This window comes from Hyperolius riggenbachi, chromosome 12 (genome assembly GCF_040937935.1).
Source record: "Hyperolius riggenbachi isolate aHypRig1 chromosome 12, aHypRig1.pri, whole genome shotgun sequence".
In the NCBI taxonomy this organism is placed as follows: Eukaryota; Metazoa; Chordata; class Amphibia; order Anura; family Hyperoliidae; genus Hyperolius; species Hyperolius riggenbachi.
This window is the reverse complement of record NC_090657.1, coordinates 214,313,358-214,338,031: the sequence shown is the minus strand read 5'-3', so window position 1 is coordinate 214,338,031 and position 24,674 is coordinate 214,313,358. Positions and strand designations below refer to the sequence as shown.

Here is a 24,674-nt window from a genome sequence, read left to right as displayed (position 1 = left end):
TTTAGCTGCAGAATCCTCATTTTATACACAAAAAAATATGATATCTGGGAACTCTGTTTCATAGGTGATCAGGTGGTAACCTAACCCTACTCTCACACAGAACTCTGCCGATGCCTGACCTTAAAGGGAAGGTCCAAGCAAAATAAAAAAGAGTTTCACTTACCTGGGGCTTCTACCAGCCCCATGCAGCCATCCTGTGCCCTCGTAGTCACTCACTGCTGCTCCAGTCCCCCGCTGGCAGCTTTCCGACCTCGGAGGTCGGTGGGCCGCATTGCGTACGTTTTTACGCATTGCCGCTAGTGCAGGAACATTAACACATACATTTTACGCGTTACTTGTTCAATGCGTACATTTTTACGCATTGAACAAGTAATGCGTAAAAATGTATGTGTTAATGTTCCTGCACTAGTGGGAATGTGTAAAAACCTACGCAATGCGGCCCGCCGACCTCCGAGGTCGGAAAGCTGCCAGCGGGGGACTGGAGCAGCAGTGAGTGACTACGAGGGCACAGGATGGCTGCATGGGGCTGGTAGAAGCCCCAGGTAAGTGAAACTCATTTTTTTATTTTGCTTGGACCTTCCCTTTAAGACCTCCAACTACCGATGCCTAACCCTAAGATTTCCTGCTATCGATGACTAACCCTAAGACGTCCCTCTACCGGTGCCTAACCCTAAGACCTCCCCCTACTGATGCCTAACCCTAAGATTTCCTGCTATCAATGCCTAACCCTAAGAACTTCCTCTACTGCTGTCTAACCCCAAGACCTCCCTCTACCAGTACCTAACCCTAACACATCCCCCTACTGATGCCTAACCCTAAAATGTCCTGCTATCGATGCCTAACCCTAAGACCTCCCTGTACTGGTGCCTAACCCTAAGACCTCCCTCCACTGATGTCTAACCCAAAGACCTCCCTCTACCAATGCCTAACCCTAAGACCTCCCTCTACTGATGCCTAACCCTAAGACCTCCCTCTACTGATGCCTAACCCTAAGACCTCTCTCTACTGATGTCTAACCCTAAGACATCCCCCTACCAATGCCTAACGCTAAAATATCCAACTACCAATGCCTAACCCCAAGACCCCCCTCTACTTATGCCTAACCCTAAGACCTTCCTCTACTGATGCTTAACCATAAGACTTCCCTCTACTGATGCCTAACCCTAAGGCCTCCTTTTACCGATGCCTAACCCTAAGGCCTCCTTTTACCGATGCCTAATCCTAAAACCTCCCTCAACCTATGCCTAGCCCTTAATCCCCCCCCCCCCCCTACCGATGCCTAATCCTAAACCCTCTCACTACCTACAGTATGCCTAACCCTTAACCCCTCAGGTGGTGCCTAACACTTAAACCTTCCATGGTGTCGACCACCTAACCACCCCCCAACCTTAGCACCCCCGCCACAAAGCCGTCAACTTGTGGCAAAGAAGGGAAACTTGGGCTCCCCAATGCGCCCAATAAAATTACCGATATGCAGGTTGTGCCCACTATTTCCCTTCTTTGCCACACATCACGGCTTTTATAATGGCCGCCTTTGGCAGCGCCCTTTTTTCCTCCCCGTGGAATGAATGTCTCATTGCCGTAACCCTACAAAGCTCCAGAGGGAGTAATACATTTGATTTCCTTTTCTGTGCAGACTTATAAACCAATACGACAGAGAGGAAAACAATGGGTATGGTGAGCATCAAGCTGTAGACTGTCGCCATGGTTTCCAGAAAGTTCTTCACAATGTTTTAGCAGCCGCACACTGAGGATGAAAAGGTTAAATTATATGGCATTACAGAGAGTCATGAAGAAGCAAGAAAACTCCAACTTGCATACAACTTGGAGTTAAAGGACACCTGAAGTGAGAGGTATATGGAGGATGCCATATTTATTTCCTGTTAAATAAAACCGATTGTGTAGGTAAACCCTAATATTACATGGAGGTAGTAAAATTGGTCAGTGTTGACCAATAAAAATTGAAGGTGTATACCAGGCTTTAAATGGCACGTGGTTATAAATCAGCTTCTATACAGTTAAGCCTGGTACAAACCTTAAATTATGATTGACCAATAACTGACCAATTTTAACACCTTCAAGTGGTATGAGGATCAACAGATATTGTATACTATGGCCTCAATTCACTAAGCTTTATCAAACACTTCATCAAACGTTTGATAATTTACCTCATGGGTAAAATCTAATTTTGAATTCACTAAGGTGTTATAGATTTATTGAAAGTTTTATCGATAAAAGTTTTCATTCAAAAATTTCCATCCAATCGACGGGTAAACCTATAGGAGAGTTGTATTGTGTACATGTCCAAACTACTCCCAAATGATAGCTTTGGAAAATCAATCCCGTTAGTGTGTACCAGGCTTAACGCTAAACACACACATTCAATTATGATTGCCAATTTTACCACCTTTATGCAGTATGAGAGTTACCAGATATTGGATACTATGAGCAGATTGTGTCGTTAAACCCTCGTATTACATTGAGGTGGTAAATTTGGTCTGTGATTGAACAACCAAAATTAAAGGCGTGTACCAGACTTTATGCTGGGAATACACAATGAGATTTTTCAGCCAATTTACTGTCCGATCGATTTCCCGATCGGTTTTCTTATCAATTTCGATTTACTTCTATGAGTAAAACGATTGAAAATAAGATCGCATTGTAGAAAAATTGTCTATCGAACCATCTATCTTTCAAAATATCTAATGGTGTATTCCCAGCATTAGCGTACATTCACAAATCCAATTTTAATTGTCCAATCACTGCCCAATTTTACCCTCTGCATGTAGTATAAAGGCCAACAGATAGTGAAGGTAAACTTCTCATACGATGTACTATTCCACACACGGAAGGATGAGGAATTTGATTGGCTGTGGAAGCGCATATCTGAAAACAGAGATATCATTTTCAATAATTAATAATCACAGTAACAATATAGGTTTATAGACAACGAACAGAGGAGGCGGGATATCGCTGTAATCTTGTTTGCGTTGCTCTGGCGCACATCAGTGTGGCGAGCCCGGCGTCCTGCTCGTATGTGTACCGTATATATCTTGTCCTTGGCGAGCATCTCTCCCCAGCCGTGATAATCGCCTCTAATCTCCTGCTATAATCCTCACCACACAACTGCTTTATGAGATAAGGCGTCACGTGATGCTGAAATCCTGCGGCTAATAGGAGGCTGGCGATAAACACAATGGCAGAAACCGCCGATGCCTTCAGGACTGCTGCTTTCTCAGCATCGGCAGAGAGAGACAATCAAAAATACTGCTGAAATATAGCAATATATCACAAATAAGATCAATAAACAGGCAGCAACCAGCGTGTCTATCGACTGCAACACAAACTCATTTTCAACGCTGGATTTATACGTTTTGTGCCCCTAGGCCAAGTATGTTGTGGATCCTCTTTCTTGTGCCGCAGCCCCTCCCATTCCGTATGCAGGAGTTCCGTCAGCATACAAGCAAAGCACTCACCTGGCGGCCGCCCACCGACCTGCCCTGTGTGGCCCCTGGGAGTCCCCAGTTACTTACGTAACCCAGTTTCTGCACAGATTCCTCCCGCCACACTCTCCTCTTGTGTGCCCCCGGGCCAGCTCTCTCCTCCTATTGCCGCCAAGGAACGTGTCCTACCTCCATGGTTACCCGGCACCATATATACCTGGCATCCTATACTGCAGCACCTATAGCTTGCTACCTATACTGAGGGCACAACCTGTACAGCTAGTATTTGGCTCCACCCATGTCATGTTATTCACTGTGCTTTGGTGGTGGGGCCACACCCATTTATGGGAGGCGGGGGCCTCAAGTTATAGGCTGCTTGGGGGCACCAAAACTATCTACACCCCTCTCTGTGTGCAGCCTCCTCTTCCATGTGTAACATCCATGTAAAGCAGTGCCCCTCCCAGTCCATGTGCAGCCCCCTCTTCCATGTGTAACATCCATGTACAGCAGCCCCTCCCATTCCATGTGCAGCCCCCTCTTTCATGTGTATCATCCATGTCCTACAGCCCCTCCTATTCCATGTGCAGCCCCCTCTTCCATGTGTATCATCCATGTACTGTAGCCCCTCCCATTCCATGTGCAGACTCCTCTTCCATGTGTACCATTAATGTACAGCAGCCCCTCCCATTCCATGTGCAGCAATCCCCCCTCCCATTCCATGTGCAGCCCCTGCTTCCATGTGTATCATCCTCCATGTATAGCAGCTCCTCTCTTTCATTAACAGCTCCAGTCCCTTGAGTTTCACTTTCCCCTTTTCATGTGTTGCTCCCCATTTTCATCCTCTGTCATATGTAACATCCCTTCTTTCGTTCTCAGGGTCCCCCTTGGTCTGCAGCCACCCAAGGCCCGAGCCTTCGAGGCCTTTCCAGAAATCCAGCCCTGCTCATTTTATGTCCGTAAATAAAACAGTGATGAAGACTATTCAATGCTTTCAATTTATTTTTTAATACTTTTAAAAAGGTACCCATACACTTATCGATTTTCCCGTTCAGTAACTAAGTTCCCCCAAATGTCTGATAGGCAAACCTTTTATTGGTTTTGGCCAAAAATCAATCAAAAGCATTGATTGGGCGGGATTAAGGTCGATTGGAGGCGGGGCAGAAGTGGCGGTAGATTGACAGCCCATGGTGGTGTACTGCATTGAACAGTGCAACAATGAGGTTCAATCAATTTTTAGTAGATGCCCTGCTGGAGTTTAGTTGCCCTTTAAAAGGGACCAGGGCCGGACTGAGACAGAGGCAAGAAAGGCCCCAGCCTCAGGGCGCAGTGTAGGAGGGGCCGCCCAACTCACTCAGCTATCATTCCCCTATTGTGTTTGAAGCAGAGAGAAATAAGAAAAGGGGATACATGGCAGTGACTGCAAGCCAGATAACTAGAGTTTAAGGTGTTAGGGGCCCTGGGGCATCTCTTAGTCCAATAGCAATCAGTGTGTGACGACTGGGGTGGGAAGGATGGAGGGGCGCACTTTGGTGTCTCAACCTTGGGTACTGGAGGACCTTGTCCCAGCTCTGAAAGTGACCCGAGAGGAGAGGTATATGGAGGCAGCCATATTTATTTGCTTTTAAAGAGACTCCGTAACAAAAATTGCATCCTGTTTTTTATGATCCTACAAGTTCCAAAAGCTATTCTAATGTGTTCTGGCTTACTGCAACACTTTCTACTATCACAGTCTCTGTAATAAATCAATGTATCTTTCCCCTGTCCGACTTGTCAGCCTGTGTCTGGAAGGCTGCCAAGTTCTTCAGTGTTGTGGTTCTGCTATGAACTCCCCCTTACAGGCCCCTCTATGCACACTGCCTGTGTATTATTTAGATTAGGGCATCTTCTCTCATCTTTTACAAGCTGGATAAATCGTCCTCTGAGCTGGCTGGGCTTTCACATACTGAGGAATTACAAACAAGGGCAAAGCTGTTTGCAGGAAGAAAAGAGGAGCCTGAAACTTCAGTGCATGAGAACTGCAGGGGGAAAGAAACATCTCTTGAGATGCAAAAGGAAGGGTGTATACAGCCTGCTTGTGTATGGATGTATTTTTCTATGTGTGGACATACTGTACATCAACCTACTTCCTGTTTTGGTGGCCATTTTGTTTGTTTATAAACAAACTTTTTAAAACTGTTTTTAACCACTTTTAATGTGGCGAGGAGCGGCGAAATTGTGACAGAGGGTAATAGGAGATGTCCCCTAACGCACTGGTATGTTTACTTTTGTGCGATTTTAACAATACAGATTCTCTTTAAACAATACCAGTTGCCTGGCTGTCCTACTGATCCTCTGTCTCTAATAAGTTTAGCCATAGCCCCTGAACAAGCATTCAGCAGATCAGGCGTTTTGGACAAGATTATCTGCATGCTTGTTTCTGGTGTTATGCTGGGTACACATGATGCAGTTTTCCGTCTGATCGATGGGAATCGGACGATTATTTTCGACATGTCCAACCTGTTTCCGATTGACAAAGGGGTTGCTTTTGCAAAGTCATCGGAAAATCAATCCCTTTATCGATCGGGAACAGTTTGGACATGTACACACCATGCAACTTCCGGTCAGATCACCTGACGATCGGAAGGGAAATTGTATGTTCCCAGCATCATTCAGACACTACTGCAGCCAACTAGATCAGCAGGGCTGCCAGGCAACTGGTATTGTTTAAAAAGGAAATAAATATGGCAGCCGCCATATCTCCTTCACTTCAGTCGTCCTTTAAGTCACAAATATTTACCTTTTATGGAGTAAACAAAGACAGACGCACTCCGGGAACTTTAAGTTAGTGTTTAATGAGCAGGGAGAGTTTAGTACAGCGCTTTCATCGCCTGGATCTCGCGCATCACCCTCTGAGCGCAGACGACACAGACTAGCTCCACTACAGTCACCAGCAGGCAAAGCGCAGCAATGTCCCAAATCCTGCTATGAATCCAGAGGACCATCCGCGGTATGCAGCCACCCAGGTAGATGACACTGCTGGCCATGCCTTCCCCCATGGCCTGAGCCCCAAACCCGCACTGGAAATTAGGCACGGTTCCATTCTGAAGCGGGTCGATGCAGCAGGAAAACGGGACGCCGCAGGAGTTCACACCGGGCGACGTGCAGTTAAAATACCTGTTTGAAGAATGAAGAGGAACTGTACTGAAAATAATGCATTCATTAACATTTTTTATTTATTTAATTTATTTTTTAAAATATTCACTCAGGCCTGGTGCACACCAGAGGAGTTTTTCTGAGCGTTTTGAGTTTTTAAATCTGCTGCTAATGTTATCCTATGTGTCTGTGCACACTGGAGCAATGAGGTTTTGTAAAAAAACCCATAGCATTACATTGGGAAGAGCTTTTAGAGGTTTCAAAAGCTCTTCCCAATGTAATGCTATGGGGTTTTTTACAAAACCTCATTGCTCCAGTGTGCACAGACACATAGGATAACATTAGCAGCAGATTAAAAAACTCAAAACGCTCAGAAAAACTCCTCTGGTGTGCATCAGGCCTCATAAATGATTTGACTCGAAAATCTTGCATCAGTTGGACTGTCAGCTGCTGGATGGCTACAGTAGTTCCACCACAATAGTTACGGTATTAAAAGAAAAAAAATAAATAAAAGCGGGATGGTCAGCCATAAAATCAAATTCCATTTACTCACTGCTCTGTATTTATTATGCAGTCTACATACTGACCCTGCATTGCAAGCATTCCAATATAATCATAAAAGTGTCTGCTGTCATGAAAATTATCGCAGCCAGTCTGGCTCTATTCTGGTACATTGCTGGGGAGAAAGAAAAAAAAAAACTCGTCATCTCTCCCTCCCATATTCCTGCTCCACACTGATTGGCTGAGGGCAGTTCAGTGTGACAGGAAGCTGAGAAGGGAAATACACCTTGTCCTCTGCAAAAGCTGCTGAATTATGATCTGTGCTGTGCTCAGCTCACATGTGTTTACAAGGCAAGCTAAATATGACAGTGTGGTTTCCAGGAGGCAAAAATGGTTATTATACTGTTGCTTAAATTTAGGAGCAGAGAGGAAGTTCTGAGTTCAGGTCTGCTTTAAAATAGACTGCAAGCTGGGATTGATGGCTTCTCATTAACAATCTCTGCTTAGATCTTATTTTCTAGTGCTAGAGGATGCTCACGCTGTCTCAGAAACCCTGACACAATCACAAGGCATGATGGGATTTTCCCATCAACCCCCTTCATTAGGCAGCACAGGTACTTTACTTACAGGTTTACGGACCAGTCTTGATAGGACTGCACACCACAACACTCCAAGCCCAGCTGAATCTCATCCAGTATGAACTTCAGGTCAGAATCATCTTGGTATCTGCTCATAGCCACCAGTATAGTCTTCTCCACTGAACGCTGGATCTGCTCCTGAAAACAGAGGACCACAATGGCCACCACGCACTGCGCCACCATCAGCGTGGCTATTCCAATAAAGAACCACCTGAGGAGGGTCGTGTTCTCTCGGATAAACCCAACACACCCTGAAAACGATAGGGCACACACCAGCAGCCCGACCAGGACAAAGGTCAGCATGGGGTCAGTGCCAAGATTTCCGATCTGTTCACCTACCAAGGACTGCTTGGCCGCCAGCCCCCAAAATCCAACGCAAGAGAGGGCCAGGCCCAGGGTGAAGAAGATGGAGTTGAGGCAGAACATGGAGTATTTCATGCAGGGTACGAATGGGTCAGGGCGGTACGGAAGCAGCAATAGCCTGGGTTTTGGGGCGATCCATTGGGGAACCTTGGAGGCGTCCGCATCCGCACTGTCGTTATGGGTGGAGTATGGAACTCCTCTGGTTTCCTGAGAAGGTTCTGACTTCTGAAGTCCATCCTGGGGAACGAAAGCAAGAAAAATGGTGGAAGCATAAGCCAATGAAAAGTGTTTATTGTCATCAATATTTACTAGAGACTATCAATGAAATGCAAATCACCACTTCAAATTGATGGATGCAGTTCGGAATTCAACAATTTCCAAGCTCTATCAATTTGTAAAAAGACCCCCCAAAATTTACATCAGTGTAGAATTATTGACATCTCAATGACCATCTCTAAAGCATGGTAAACACTTCAATTATGATAGGACCAATCACTGACCAATTTTACCACCTCCCTGAAGCATGAGGGTCAACAGAATTTGAATACTGTAGATACTCACGTATAAGCCTAATTTTTCAGCATAAAAATGTGCTGGAAAGTTACCCCCTCGGCTTATATGCGAGTCAGTAGAGCAGAACAGATGGTGGAGCAGGCTTGCTACTGGCAGAGGAGTGTAAGGATCTTCCACTAGTGATCCTGCTCTTGCCAGCTGGCTCCCTGCTATGTCCGTGCCCCCATCTTCTGCAACATGCTGTGTAGATTGTCCTGTACAATATGGAGAGGCAAAGACTGGCACCAGATGGCGCAGAGGCAGTGAATACACCGGATCCTGTACCATGTGCTATAACGTGCTCTCAGAGGCATACATTAGCATAGTAGGAAGAAGAGGATGGAGGCACTGTAGTAGCAAAAATATGGTACCTTTAATCCACGGTGATACAGACAGCGGGGTACACAGTGGGGGTGAGGGGATGCCTGACAGCTGTTTCACTAAGAAAGCTTCTTCAGAGGCAAATAAAGAACTTGTTCTTTATTTGCCTCTGAAGAAGCTTTCTTAGCGAAACAGCTGTCAGGCATCCCCTCACCCCCACTGTGTACCCCGCTGTCTGTATCACCGTGGATTAAAGGTACCATATTTTTGCTACTACAGTGCCTCCATCCTCTTCTTCCTACTATGCGCATGTAGATTGCCCTGTGTCCCCTGGCTTGTGGAAGTGCAAGCAGTGTGTCAGCAGTGCAATGATCGGGGATTCTTCCTGTGTGGCAATCGCTGTGTCTCATATCTATAATGCCATCTAGTGGCTTCTTGAGACAACTGTATGATCCTGGGGTACATCTGGCTATAGGGAGGGGGGGTGACTTGTACTGGGGGAACATCTGGCTACTGTGAAGGGGGCTATATTGGGGATGGGACTTATACGCGACTCAATCACTTTTTCCTGGTTTCTGAGGGAAAAGTGGGTGCCTTGGTTTATACTCGGGTCGGCTCATATGCGAGTATATACAGGATCTTCTCAAAAAAATTAGCATATTGTGATAAAGTTCATTATTTTCTGTAATGTACTGATACACATTAGACTTTCATATATTTTAGATTCATTACACACAACTGAAGTAGTTCCAGCCTTTTATTGGTTTAATATTGATGATTTTGGCATACAGCTCATGAAAACCCCAAATTTCCTATCTCAAAAAATTAGCATATTTCATCCGACCAATAAAAGAAAAGTGTTTTTAAAACAAAAAAAGTCAACCTTCAAATAATTATGTTCAGTTATGCACTCAATACTTGGTCGGGAATCCTTTTGCAGAAATGACTGCTTCAATGCGGCGTGGCATGGAGGCAATCAGCCTGTGGCACTGCTCAGGTGTTATGGAGGCCCAGGATGCTTCGATAGCAGCCTTAAGCTCATCCAGAGTGTTGGGTCTTGCGTCTCAACTTTCTCTTCACAATATCCCTCAGATTCTCTATGGGGTTCAGGTCAGGAGAGTTGGCAGGCCAATTGAGCACAGTAATACCATAGTCAGTAAACCATTTGCCAGTGGTTTTGGCACTGTGAGAAGGTGCCAGGTCGTGCTGAAAAATGAAATCTTCATCTCCATAAAGCTTTTCAGCAGATGGAAGCATGAAGTGTTCCAAAATCTCCTGATAGCTAGCTGCATTGACCCTGCCCTTGATAAAACACAGTGGACCAACACCAGCAGCTGACATGGCACCCCAGACCATCACTGACTGTGGGTACTTGACATTGGACTTCAGGCATTTTGGCATTTCCCTCTCCCCAGTCTTCCCCCTGACTCTGGCACCTTGATTTCCGATTGACATGTAAAAGTTGCTTTCATCTGAAAAAAGTACTTTGGACCACTGAGCAACAGTCCAGTGCTGCTTCTCTGTATCCCAGGTCAGGCGCTTCTGCCGCTGTTTCTGGTTCAAAAGTGGGTTCATGCTTCCATCTGCTGAAAAGCTTTATGGAGATGAAGATTTCATTTTTCAGCACGACCTGGCACCTGCTCACAGTGCCAAAACCACTGGTAAATGGTTTACTGACCATGGTATTACTGTGCTCAATTGGCCTGCCAACTCTCCTGACCTGAACCCCATAGAGAATCTGAGGGATATTGTGAAGAGAAAGTTGAGACGCAAGACCCAACACTCTGGTCTGGATGAGCTTAAGGCCGCTATCGAAGCATCCTGGGCCTCCATAACACCTGAGCAGTGCCACAGGCTGATTGCCTCCATGCCACGCCGCATTGAAGCAGTCATTTCTGCAGAAGGATTCCCGACCAAGTATTGAGTGCATAACTGAACATAATTATTTGAAGGTTGACTTTTTTTGTTTTAAAAACACTTTTCTTTTATTGGTCGGAAGAAATATGCTAATTTTTTGAGATAGGAAATTTGAGTTTTCATGAGCTGTATGCCAAAATCATCAATAAGAAAAACAATAAAAGGCTTGAACTACTTCAGTTGTGTGTATTTGAATCTAAAATATATGAAAGTCTAATGTTTATCAGTACATTACAGAAAATAATGAACTTTATCACAATATGCTAATTTTTTTAGAAGATCCTGTATACGGTACTGTGAGAAGATTGTGTAGGCAAACCCTCATGCTGCAGGCAGGTGGTAAAATAGGTCAGTGATTAGCCAATCATAATTGAAAGTGTGTACTAGGGATGATAAATAAGATGCAAATAATTTTGAGTTGATGCAGCATTATGCAAATTTATACAGCTCACATGAACCTGCTGAGGTAAGATTCGACTCGTCCGTTTTCAAGCTGCATAAATTTGCACACAAAATTTGCAGAAAAATCTGCATCAACTTAAAACTATTTGCAGCTCATGGACTATCCCTAGTGTGTACACACATCCAATTTTGATTGGCCAATTTTATCACTTCCATGAGTATGAGTGCCACTACCAGCAGATTTTGAACACTATGAATAGACTGGGCATGTAAGCTGTAATATTACATTAAGGCTAATTTCACACCAGGACGTTGCGTTAGAGGGGGCGTTAAGGTCGCATAACGTCCCCCTAACGGAACGCCTGGTGGTGCTGGATCTGGACGTCAGAGTGAGCCGCGTTGTGCAGCTCACTCTGGCGTTAGTGATGCCGTGATGCGCACTCTTGTGCGCTTGCGGCATCACGTGGTCCCGCCGGCCAATCGCCGCACGGAGCGGCTGCTCCAGGAAGTAAACACTGCACGTCATAACGTGCAGTGCATGTTAATTAGCCATGTGTCTGGCCGCTCTCCGCTCCTCCCCCACATTACTGAGCATGTGCAAGCAGTCTAACGCGGCTCAGCCGCGTCCAAAGTACTGCATGCAGTACGTGGTCTTGTGACGCAGCGTTACAATGTAACGCAACGTGGGCACTGTGAACAGCCCCATTGATTTTTCATTACTGTGCTGTGGGCTGCGTTACAGGCTGCTCTAACGTGCGCCTGTAACGTCCCACTGTGAAACCAGCCTAAAGGAGAACTGTAGTGAGACAGATCTATGGAGGCTGCCATATTGCTTTCCTTTTAAGCAATACCAGTTTCCTGGCAGCCCTGCTGATCTATTTGACTGAAATAGTGGCTGAATTCACACCAGGAACAAGCATGCAGCTAATCTTGTTATATCTGTCAAAAGTGTCAGAAAAACCTGATCTGCTGCATACTTGTTCAGGGTCTATGGCTGAAAGTATTAGAGGCAGAGGATCAGCAGGATAGCCAGGTAACTGGTATTGCTTAAATGGAAATAAATATGGCAGCCTCCATTCACCTCTCTACAGTTCTCCTTTAAAGTGATACGATTGGCCCAGTAAAAATGTCTGTACCAGGCTTTATTCTCACCACCAACTAACACCAAATTAAGGTCTTGTTCACCTTATAAAATCGCCAGCGCTATTGCAAGCGCTGAGCGATTTATTGAGCCTTTTAAAAGCACTTTTCCCTTCGCTTTGTGCTTAGAAAAGCGCTTTTGATGAGTGATTGTGAACTCAGACCCGGAAATGAATAAATACAATGCATTTATTCTTAAAAGAGCTCGGAAAATCGCTATACAAAGCGCTTGGTACTTATCCGTTAGCCGGGCGCATCCTCTAGGTGGCGACAAAACTCCACCAGAGTTACATCTTTCCCTACTATCCATGTCGGCCTAGAGGAGGAATAGTAATTAGCGCCACCTAGAGGATGCGCCCGGCTAACGGATAAGTACCAAGCGCTTTTTCAAGCGCGTTGCGATTTCTCTATACCTTCCATTGAGCCAAAGCGCTCAGAAAATGGTACAGGCAGCGCTTTTGTGATTTTACTAAAGTTGAAACACATGTGAACACTCTCATAGGAAATCATTGCACAAGCGCATTAATGCCCCATTCACATTTGCAAAACGCTAGCGCTTTTGCAAGAGTTTTGCTCAGGCGATTTTCGGCGATTAACACGAAAAACAAAATAGCCGTTCAAACTTGGCGATTTTTTTGCGTTTGGCGCTTCTATAGCACTAAACGCAACAGCTGGAAAAATCACCTGAAAATGGTGCAGGCTACTTGTTTGCTTTTCGCAACTTGCATTAATCGCCGGCGATTAACTCAAGTCGCAAAAGTGAGAATGGGTCCGTAGGGTATTATTGCACTAGCACTTTAAAAAGCACTAGTGCTTGAGCGTTTTGCCGAAATCGCCGGCAAAACGCTCTAGTGTGAATGGGCCCTTAAGGTGATTTCAAAATCGCTAACGCTTAAAAAAAAAAAAAAATCTACAAGCGCTTATAGTGTGAACGAGCCCTTAGGGTGTGTACACACATCCCAATTTTGATTGGCCAATTATACCCACTTCCATGTAGCACTAGCATGAGGGTCAATCAATTTTGAATACTGAAGCCTGGCACACACTTCCAGTTACAGTATGATTGGCCAATCACTGACCAATTTTACCACCCCTATGTAGTATAAGGGTCAACAGATATTGAATACTATGAGCAGATTGTATTAGGTAAACAGACTACATGGAGGTAGCTAGATTCAGCAAGCAACATTGCATGAAATACGCATTTTCAAAATGAAAACAAATTGTGGGCAGACGCAAAAGAAGAAAAAAAAAAAAAGGAAAACCCCCAAAAACTGTAGACTCAAGTGTGTGCCCAGCCTTAAAGGGAACCTGAAACAATGCAGGCTGCCATATTTATTTCCTTTTAAGCATTACCAGTTGCCTGGCAGCCCTGCTGATCCTGAGCCTCTAATACTTTTAGCTATAGCCACAGAACAAGCATGCAGCAGATCAGGTGTTTATTGTCAGATCTGACAAGATTAGCTGCATGCTTGTTTCAGTTGTGCGATTCACACACTACTGCAGCCAGATTGATCAGCAGGGCTGCCAGGCAACTGGCATGGTTTAAAAGAAAATAAATATGGCAGCCTCCATGTACTAATTGCTTCAGGTTCCCTTTAACCCTTTATTACCAGACTCCCTAAATCCACTTAGGCCTGGTGCACACTGAGCGGTTTTTGTAGCGTTTTCCAATCCGCTTCCGCCTGTGAAAACGCTTGCCTAATGTATTTCAGCCCACCAGTGGTTTGAGGTTTTTAGCAAACCACCAACGTGGGTCCTGCAGCACTTTTGCGGTTTGCAGAAGCGTTTTTGCAAAAGCTCAAACCGCTCTGGAAAACGCTAGATCAGAGCAGTTTTCCAGGCGTTTTTGTTACAGAAGCTGTTCAGCAGCAGCTTTTACTGTAACAATATTTGTAATCTTATGCACAAAAACGCTCCAGAAAATGCTAGGCAGGTTTAGAAAACTTCTTTAAACATGCCTAGAATCGCTCTAAAATCTGCTCCAAAAACCTCTAACGTTTTGTGGATCTGCTAGCGGTTTTGGTGTGCACTGGGCCTTACTGAACTAACAACATTGACAAATATTACAGCTACAATGATTCCTAGCTTCGTTATTGTGAATCGATGAAGGATAATCACCTTGGACAGCAAGGCGCTGGATTCGCTGAGATCTTCGGAGGGTTTTCGGAAGCGGGTCAAAGTACAGAACTTCTGCAGGAACGGAAGGATTTTAGATCGCATCTTGTCGGCTTACACGCTTAAAATTATTCAAAAGTGAAGTTTTTGCCCATCCCCACCCCCTCCAGCAAGGCAATCAGCAGACTGGAGTCAGCCCACCATCATGTGAGCCCAGATCTCTGCACGGTCCAATTAGTGCCCCTCGCATTAACTCCTTATCAACCTCCTGACTTCCTACTTGCCTCGTGTCCATGCTGTGCTGTACAGAGGTGGCCAATCAGAGGCTGATCATTTCAGCTTGCATGTAAATTTATTACAAATGTTTTCACCTTGGAATTGGGCCAATAAAATTAACAGGAAGTGTATTAAGCCTAAAGGCAGTAATTCGATAAAAACGATCGCATCTCTCGAAAAAAATCGAAAGCTTTTTTTCATTCGAATGAAAAATCCGATCTGATTTCCGTTTTTTTTCGATTTATATCGATCCGGAATGCCAGATATTTCTCTTCAATTTCTACCAAAGATTGTATGGTGTGTGTTGGATTGTTAATTTATTAATATACACACCCTAGCAATTTCCTCTGAGTTTCCAATCATTTTTATTACAATTGAGGAAAAAATTGAACATAGGTGTGTGGTACATTGGTCATATTTTTGAAATGTTACAATCAGTCAGAAAAATTGATTGCAATTCTTAAATTCAACAGATATTTAAAAAATTGTATGGTGTGTGGCCACCTTAAAACACACTTTCAATTATGATTGGCCAATCACGGATCAATTTTACCACCTGCATGGAGTATAGGTGCATACACACATCAGACTATAGTCTTTGGAAAATGAAAGATCACAGACCAATTTTGCCCCTTTCCATGTAGTATGAGAGCCATACCTACACAGGGCTCTATTCATAAAAAAGATGTGGCGAAAAAACTCCTGGAGGGAAAATACCGCAGCGGTATTTTACACTTCTGGGTGGTCATTCAAAGAAATCTTGAAAGCTGCGATGCAAGTGCGGAGATCTCCCGCTGAAAGCTGGCGGTAAGCTGTCGGAAGGCATGCGGAAACACTTCAGCCGGCAGAGTCCCTCCGTGCACTGCTCTTTCTGGGAGGTCTGTCCCATTCACTTGTATGTAATCCGCAAAATCAGAGGAAGCGGTATTTCCCGTCCACATACCGCTTCCTCTAATCTTTATGAATGGCCATTTTGTTACTTTTTTCTAGATAAATCTAGAAAAACACTGGAGAAGGCGGAAATTTCTCGCTCTGCTGGGGGATTGTAGATTTTCATGCGGGAACAGCTTTTATGAATGCCCACTTTGCTAAATGGACGGGAAAATCCGCTGTTTTGAGCGGAAAACTTGCGGTAACCTTTTATGAATAGAGCCCACAGTATTCTATGGAGATGAACTCCACATCAGAAAAAAAAAATCTTTGCAAGATGCTGCACACACAGATGCTGTACAGACACAAAAGATCAGTATCTGCAAAAGATCAGTTCCTGCAAATTGCATTCATAGTCTATGAGATTTGCAGATCATCATACACACCTTGTTTAAAGGACATTCATCTGCAGATCGGATCCACCAGGATGGATTTTCAGATCTGCAGATGAATGTCAGTTAAAGGGATACTGTAGGGGGGTCGGGGGAAAATGAGCTGAACTTACCCGGGGCTTCTAATGGTCCCCCGCAGACATCCTGTGTTGGCGCAGCCACTCACCGATGCTCCGGCCCCGCCTCCAGTTCACTTCTGGAATTTCTGACTTTAAAGTCAGAAAACCACTGCGCCTGCATTGCCGTGTCCTCGGTCCCGCTGATGTCACCAGGAGTGTACTGCGCAGACACAGACCATACTGGGCCTGCGCTGTGCGCTCTTGATGACATCAGCGGGATCGAAGACACGGCAACGCAGGCGCAGTGCTTTTCAGACTTTAAAGTCTGAAATTCCAGAAGTGAACCGGAGGCGGGGCCGGAGCATTGGGGAGTGGCTGCGCCAACACAGGATGTCTGCGGGGGGCCGTTAGAAGCCCCGGGTAAGTTCAACTCATTTTTCCCTGACCCCCCTATAGTATCCCTTTAAACAAGGTGTGTATGATGATCTGCAGATCTCAGACTATGAATGCAATTTGCAGGAATGGATCTTTGGCAGGAACAGATCTTTTGCAGATACTGATCTTTTGTGTCTGTACAGCATCTGTGTGTGCAGCATCTTGCAAAAAAGTTTTTTCGATGGGGAGTTCAGCTCCATAGAAAAGACTGTGTAGGTGTGGCTCTCATACTACATAAAGGGTGGTAAGATTGCTCTGTGATCTTTCATTTTCCAAAGACTATAGTCTGAGGAGTACATTTGAAATCGGCGCCGGTAGACTTGGGCGCAGGATACAGCGCTATATGGCTGATCCTGTTTCTGCACAAGTCCCGGCCGTGTTAATTACTATTCCCCCTCCAGGCCGCCATGGATAGTGGGGGAATGATATAATTCGGCTTCCAGCGATTGCTGGAGGCCGAATTATTGTGTTTTTTAAGCAACCTCGGCTCCATCTTCTGACGGAGCCGACGTTACTGAGCGCCGCAATAGGAGTGATTCCTATTGTAGTCTATGGAAGCGCCGGCTGCGCCCAAATCTAGCAGTGCTGAAAAGCACTGCTCCGTAATCTGATGTGGGTACTTATCCGTTAGCCGGGCGCATCCGGCATGTGGCGCTAATTACTATTCCCCCTCCAGGCCGACATGGATAGTAGGGAAAGATGTAACTCTGATGGAGTTTTGTCGCCACGTAGAGGATGCGCCCGGCTAACGGATAAGTACTCTGATGTGTGTATGCACCTTTAGAGGGTCAACAGATATTAAATATTATGAGCAGATCATGTAGGTAAAACCTCATACTATATGGAGGTGGTAAAATTGGTCAGTGATTGGCCAATCATAATTAAAACAAGTGTCTACTAGGCCTTAAAGGGGAACTGAAGAGAGAGGTAAATGGAGGCTGTCATGTTTATTTCCTTTTAAGCAATACTAGTTGCCTGGCAGCCCTGCTGATCCTCTGCCTCTAATACTATTAGCCATAGCCCCTGAACAAGCATGCAGCAGATCAGGTGTTTCAGTGGCTCAGACTTTAAAGTCAGATCTGACAAGATTAGCTGCATGCTTGTTTCTGGTTTTAATCAGATACTACTGCAGAGCAATAGACTAGCAGGGCTGCCAGGCAACTGGTATTGCTTAAAAGGAAATAAACATGGCAGCCTCCATATACCTCTCTCTTCAGTTCCCCTTTAAAGTCGCATGTTAAAACAATATTTAACGCAGAAGAACGCACTGCAATGAAAAATCAATGCCCCATTCACAGTGCATACGTTGCGTTGGTGTCTAACGCTGCACGTTAAGTGAAAGCACTGCATGCTGTGCGGTATTCACGTTATCAGCTGCTTTAGACTGTTTGCACATGCTCAGTAATGACTTTGAGACACACTTTTCATTGCCTGTATTTTCTACTGTATATGCTGTATGTGTTGGTAAGGCTACATTGCGACTTTTTGGCCGCGTTGCATGTTTGCGGTACGACTTTAACGTTGCACCAAAATGCAATGTCCCACTTTGAAAGAGGCCTAACCCTGAATAAGCATGTAGCAGATCAAGTACTCTGAGGCCTGGAACCCACTAGAGCAGGGGTCTCAAACTTGCGGCCCGCGGGCCATTTGCGGCCCTCGATACAATATTTTCTGGCCCTCGCCGGCAAAAGCTTCCTTATAGTTCGCTTCAGTGCTCCCAAGTAATCCGCCGCATCCCCGCCGCTAAACGAGGGCTGCAGAGCCCCCAAATCGCCCGGGGGGCAATCCGACGGCATTTCCTGGAAGGGGCAGAGCTTTCAGCTTCAGCTCTGCCCCTCCTGACATCAATCGCCACCTCTCCCCGCCCCTCTCTGTGAAGGAAGAGTGAGAGGGGCGGGCAGAGGCGGCGATGCGCCGCAATTGTGAAATTCCTTATGCGGCCCAGCCTCATCCTGACTTTGCCTCCTGCGGCCCCCAGGTAAATTGAGTTTGAGACCCCTGCACTAGAGTGCTTTTGTTTGTTTCGGGTTTTTTTAACGTTTTGGGAGTGTTTTCATTCTCATGAATTGTATAGGAGCAGGGAAATCGCTCTCGAAATCGCTTGCCAAACGCTTCAGGCCAGAAAGCCACTAGGAGCGCTTTCTAATCGCTAGTGATTTGAAAAAGCTCTTGCTAATGCAATGCTATGGGGGATTTTTTATAAAAATCACATCACTCAAGTGGGATCACCCCCATAGCATTACATTAGCAAGAGTTTTCAAATCACAAAGCGCTCAGAAAATCACTCCTAGTGGGTTTCTGAGGCCTGGAACCCACTACAAAACACTATCGCAATCGCTAGCGTTTTTAATGAGCGGTTTGTAAGCGATTTCATGAGTGATTGTTGGCGATTTTGGTAGTGTTTTTAAAAAGTGTCAGCTTTTTGCCAGAGATTGTGTAGCGATTAGCGTTTTTAATTCTGATTGGTCCTTTCAATTAATTTTTATTTTTTTACAGTGTGCAGTCATGTAAAAACGCTAGCAAAATCGCTCTGTGTAGGTTTTATGCCAGCGTTTATATACTTTACATTGCAGAAACGCTAACGCTAATCGCTAAAAATGCTGCATGTCCTGCGTTTGCAATTTTGGTAATTGCAATCGTTCCAGTGGAATTTGGCCCATCCATTAACTTTAGCTGAGCGTTTAGGGAAATCGCTAGCGTTTTGAATCGCTCCCTAAATGCTCATAAAATCGCTCTAGTGTGTTCCAGGCCTGACTCAGCTGATGCAGGTTTTACTGGATTAGTTATATGCTTTTCCAGGGTTTTGATACTACTTATAGGGGAACTGAAGTAAGAGGTATACGGAGGCTGCCACATTTATTTCCTTTTAATCAATACCAGTTGCCTGGCAGCCCTGCTGGTCTATTTCTCTGCAGTAGTATCTGAATAACACCAGAAACAAGCATACAGCTAGTCTTATCAGATCTGACTTTAACCTCCTTGGCGGTATGGGCGAGCTCAGCTCGTCCATGACCCCCGGAGGGCGCCGCTCAGGCCCCGCTGGGCCAATTTTCATAATTTTTTTTAAAACACGCAGCAAGCCGTTTGCTTGCTGCATGTTAGGGACGATCACCGCCGCTACCCGCCGCGTAACACGCTGCCCCCCCCGGGACTCCTGCGCAGCCTGGCCAATCAGTGCTAGGCAGCGCTGAGGGGTGGATCGAAACTCCATTTGACGTCACGACGTCGATGACGTCATCGCGATAGTCGTCATGGTGACTGGGGAAGTCCTAAAGGAAATCCCGTTCAGAACATTGTATGCAGTTTGGAGCTGGACCAATCAGGTGCCCTTGTGGGTGGCTTTGATTGGCCGAATGCCAAGCCCACCTACAGGAGGCACTTGGAAACTGAGAAAACGGTCCTTAACCATTTCAGCCCACGGGGATTTTTCACCTCATGCATCAGAGCAATTTTCACCTCCCATTCATTCGCTAATAACTTTATCACTACTTATCACAGTTTATTGATCTATAGCTTGTTTTTTCCGCCACTAATTAGGCTTTCTGTGGGTGGTAAATTTTGCTAAGAGCCACTTTACCGTAAATGCATTTTAACAGGATTAATAAGAAAAAAATAGAAAAAATTAATTTCTCAGTTTTCGCCCATTATAGCTTTAAAATAATCCACGCTTCCATAATTAAAACCTATGCATTTTATTTGCCCATATGTCTTGGTTATTATACCATTTAAATTTTGTCCCTATCACAATGTATGGCGCCAATATTTTGTTTGGAAATAAAGGTGCATTGTTTCCTTTTTGCGTCCATCACTATTTACAAGCTTATAATTTAAAAAATGTTTGTAGTATACCCCCTTCAAATGCATATTTAAAAAGTTCAGACCCTTAGGTAACTCTTTATGTCTTTTTTGTAATTTTTTTTTTCATTAAAATTTTTATTTGGTTAATATTTTGGTGTGGGACATAAACAGGTCATTTTTAATGTTGTTATCTGTGTAAATTGTAATGTAAAAAATCTGTAGCTGTAGTTTTACTATTTGGCCACAAGATGGCCACCTTCATTTTTGTTTACCCTCCTTGTACGTCTCACTAAGCGGAAGTACATGGGTGATGCGGAAATCTTTCCGGGCAGAAGAACTGAAGCCTCACAGGTGAGCGGTTCGCTTTTTCTGCGGGGGAAAGGGATCGGTGATCGGGAACCATGTTCCCTTTCACTGATCCCAGGGCTACCGGGGGATACAACGGGGAAACGGGGGCACGCCCAAGCGCGGTAGCGCTGCAGAGCTGCCGCCCGGACGTGAGCTTCACGTCCGGGCGCGGAAATGGATAAGACCTCCAAAGTGTGGTCAAGTGAGACTAAGCTACAACGTCAGGCCTGCTTTGATGACACAGAAGCTCCAAACCTGGATGAGTGGGCAGACAATGTAACTTCGTACATCAGTTTCTGCGAGGACTATTGTGTACCATCGAAAACCTTCAAACTCTATCCAAATGATAAACCGTGGTTTTCAAAAAAAAACTACCACAATTACGCAGGATTAAAGAAGCCGCACACAAGTCTGGAGACCACGAGGAATACAGGAGGGCAAGAAACAACCTTAACAGGGAACTGAGAGCCACCAAAAAAATGCTACAGAGACAAGCTGAAGCAGAACCTCTCGTCGAATGACTCTCAAGCTGTTTGGAGGAGGCTCAAGGAAGCCACCAATTACAAGCCCTCCCCTCAACATGCAATCCCCAGCACCGAGTTTACAGAGAACCTCAGCGACTTCTACTGCAGGTTTGAGGAGCAGGTGGCACCTCTCCAGTGCCACCTGCCACCTCCATCCCATCCCACGCCCCAGCAGTCCCATGCCAAATTCTTTATGCTGAAGATAGTTTTCAACCGCTTTGACTGTATGTTTAGCGTCATTGTCCTGCTGCAGAATACATTTAGGTCCGATCATACAGCTCTCTGATGAATAATGAGAAAAGCATACACCCACATATAGGATTTTCACCTTCCGCTGTTACAGAACTATCACATTAAAAAGCGTCACTTGGCATCTTGCCAAACTAGTGGTCAACGCAACAGCCAGTAAGGCCTCTTTTCCAGGGGCAGTTGAACTGTGTGCTCAGGAAGAGTTTGAGAGGCATCTCACTGCCTATCAACTGTTTGTGGAAATGAGGCCTCACAGTGCCAAAGTTTGGCAGGAAGAGTGGAGTGGGCATCAGCTTCAGCAAACCCAACAGAAAGCACAGCAAGGCCCAACAGCCAATGAAAAGAGAGCCCACCACAGGCAGCACATATATACAAGGGTGGAGGGAGGGGTTAGTCACTCCATCTTGTGTTGTATGAGTCAGGAGGTAGACAGAGCCAGGAAGATAACTATTGTGTCAGGGAGAGATTGCAACATAGTAAAAGGTACCCATACATGACACGACTAGCAGCTATCGACCATCCCAATTCCATAATCAAGGATGCTCATCACAGATTAATCACAAGTAACCACAGTGGTTACTCGTGATTCAAATGAGCTTTAATTTCTGCAGCTGAGCAGCTAGATGCGGCGGGGTTAATTACCCATAATTCCGCTCTCCGCCCAGCCTTTCAACAAGCTCACAAGTGTCCTAATGGACGCGTAGCCGGAAGGAGGAAGTGCTCCACAGCAAGGCTTACAACGCGTCCATTAGGACACTTGTGACCAGAGCCGGGACAAGGTCCTCCAGCACCCAAGGCTGAGACAGCAAAGTGTGCCCCTCCATCCCTCCCACCCCAGCCGTCACACACTGGTTGCTATTAGACTAAGAGGGCCACAGGGCCCACAACCTCCCCAACACCTTAATATGTAGTTATCTGGCTTGCAGTCACTGCTATGTATCCCCTTTTCTTATTTCTTTCTGCTTCAAACACAATTAGGAATGACAGCTGAATGAATTCTGCGCCCCCTCCTACACTGCGCCGAGGCTGGAGCCTCTCCAGCCTATGCCTCGGCCCGGCCCTGCTTGTGACCTCATTGAAATGCTGGGCGGAGAGCGGCATTATGGGTAATTAACCCTGCCGCATCTAGCCGCAGCAATTAAAGCTCATTTGAACCATGAGTAACCACCGTGGTTACTCGTAATTAATCCATGATGAGCAGCCCCGTCCAGGGGCGTAGCAATAGGGGTTGCAGAGGTTGCGACCGCATCGGGGCCCTTGGGCCAGAGGGGCCCCAAAGGGCCCTTCCTCAACTACAGTATTAGCTCTCTATTGGTCCTGTGCTCATAATAATCACTTCTATAGATGCTTTGAATAGTGGTAATCATTAACAAACTGTTCCCCATCCCCTTCTTGCACCTGTAGTTGCCATTGGCAGGTTTTGGTGCGCCGTATCAATTGTTATGTATAGAGAACTTGGGAGGCCCCATTGTAAAACTTGCATCAGGGCCCACAGCCCCTTAGCTACGCCACTGGCCCCGTCCATAATTATGAAATTGAGGGGGAAAAAAAGTGCCGCCAACAGCATGCCTAGTTGAACATGCTGCAAGATGTCAGTCAGCAATGGTCAATCAGGTGCATGGCGGTCATGGCGAGCGATATTGGGATGAGCAACAGACAACAGAAATCCGGGGTGCTGTTCCCCAGTGTGTAAATCTACCCCCTGTGTGTGCGTATTTATACATGACCTGTCCTATGTCGCCCACCACACGGTGTCCATTAGTCTTCAGAATGCGCCGCTTTTCCATACATGCCACCGGCACATAGCACACGATGCTTGTGTGATGTCACACTGACACTGCATGCCGTGTGTCAGTGGTGTGTATGGAAGAGCGGCATATTCCGAAGATGGATGGAAATCGGCGTGGTGGACGACACAGGACAGGTCATGTATAAATGCGCACAAACAGGGGGTACATTTACACACTGGGGAACAGCTGCGGACGGATTCCTGAGAAACTTCATGCTGAAATCGGCCTATCATAGCTAAATGCATGGCAACAGTGTTATCACCACAGATGTGCGTTTCATGAGATCTCACTTGCTCATCCCTTCCTCCTGAGACTCACCAGCGGAGTGGTTTTGGCATGGCTGTGATTTATTCTATGATTTATTCTATGGTGTGTGTGAATTCTGGGAATGATTACCGTCATGAGATACAAATAATTTATTCTAACATTCAAATGTCATGAAAATTATACAGCTTGAACCTGTACAAAATAAAAATTGACAGAATGTTATTCAGATTGGTCCAACTTCAAGCTGCATATAACATTTACAAGTCATTTAAATGTTAAGAAAATTTGCATCTCATTGATCATCCCTAGTTAACTCCACCCCTCTCCAAATGTTAACTCCTCCCCCTCTATGCCATGGACAAGCCCAAGACTCACATGGTGTATCCTGTACAAATACACCAATGGAAGGGAAGCTCCATTGCACATTACCTTACAGGGGTCTCCAACCACCGGGCCGCGGCCCACTGCCGGTCCATTGGCAGTTTCCAGCTGGGCAGCGGCGGGTCTGTCCTCTCGCCCCTCCCCCCCGCTCCTGTTACCTTATGAGCGAGCGGCCTCTTCCGGATTCCCCCAGGTGCCTCTCTCCTTCATTCAGCATCTCCGATAACAGCAGCGCGTATTGCGGCTGCTGTAAGGAGGGAAGGAAGCGGGGCAGCGGTTGCCATGGTAGCGGCGTAGCATATCGCCGCTACAGGAAGCCGCTGCCCCGCCTCCTTCCCTCCTCCGCAAGACGTACTGCTGTTATCGGAGATGATGCATGAAGGAGAGCGGCGCATGGAGGAATCCGGAAGCGGCCGGCCGCTCATAAGGTAACAGGAGCGGCGGCCACGGGGGCATCACCTACCCATACTAGGGCACTATACTACCCATGCTGGGCAGTATACTAGCTATGCTGGGCACTATACTAGCCATGCTGGGGCACTATACTAGCCATGCTTGGGCACTATACTAGCTATACTGGGGCACTATACTAGCTATACTGGGGCACTATACTAGCTATACTGGGGCACTATACTAGCTATACTGGGGCACTATACTAGCTATACTGGGGCACTATACTGGGCACTATACTAGCCATG

General features: G+C 45.8%; 1 protein-coding gene across 1 annotated transcript in view; it reads right to left on the bottom strand.

The window, feature by feature from the left end:
• Positions 1 to 6,254: 6,254 nt before the first annotated feature.
• TSPAN10 (tetraspanin 10) overlaps positions 6,255 to 24,674 on the bottom strand; it is a gene marked incomplete at its 5' end in the record, with an annotated part of 40,725 nt that continues 22,305 nt past the window's right edge. Inside the window, 3 exons of the mRNA XM_068264476.1 lie at positions 6,255 to 6,596; positions 7,704 to 8,314; positions 14,531 to 14,602. Of these exons, the coding sequence (XP_068120577.1) occupies positions 6,290 to 6,596; positions 7,704 to 8,314; positions 14,531 to 14,602 (990 nt within the window). The remainder of the gene's footprint in view (positions 6,597 to 7,703; positions 8,315 to 14,530; positions 14,603 to 24,674) is intronic.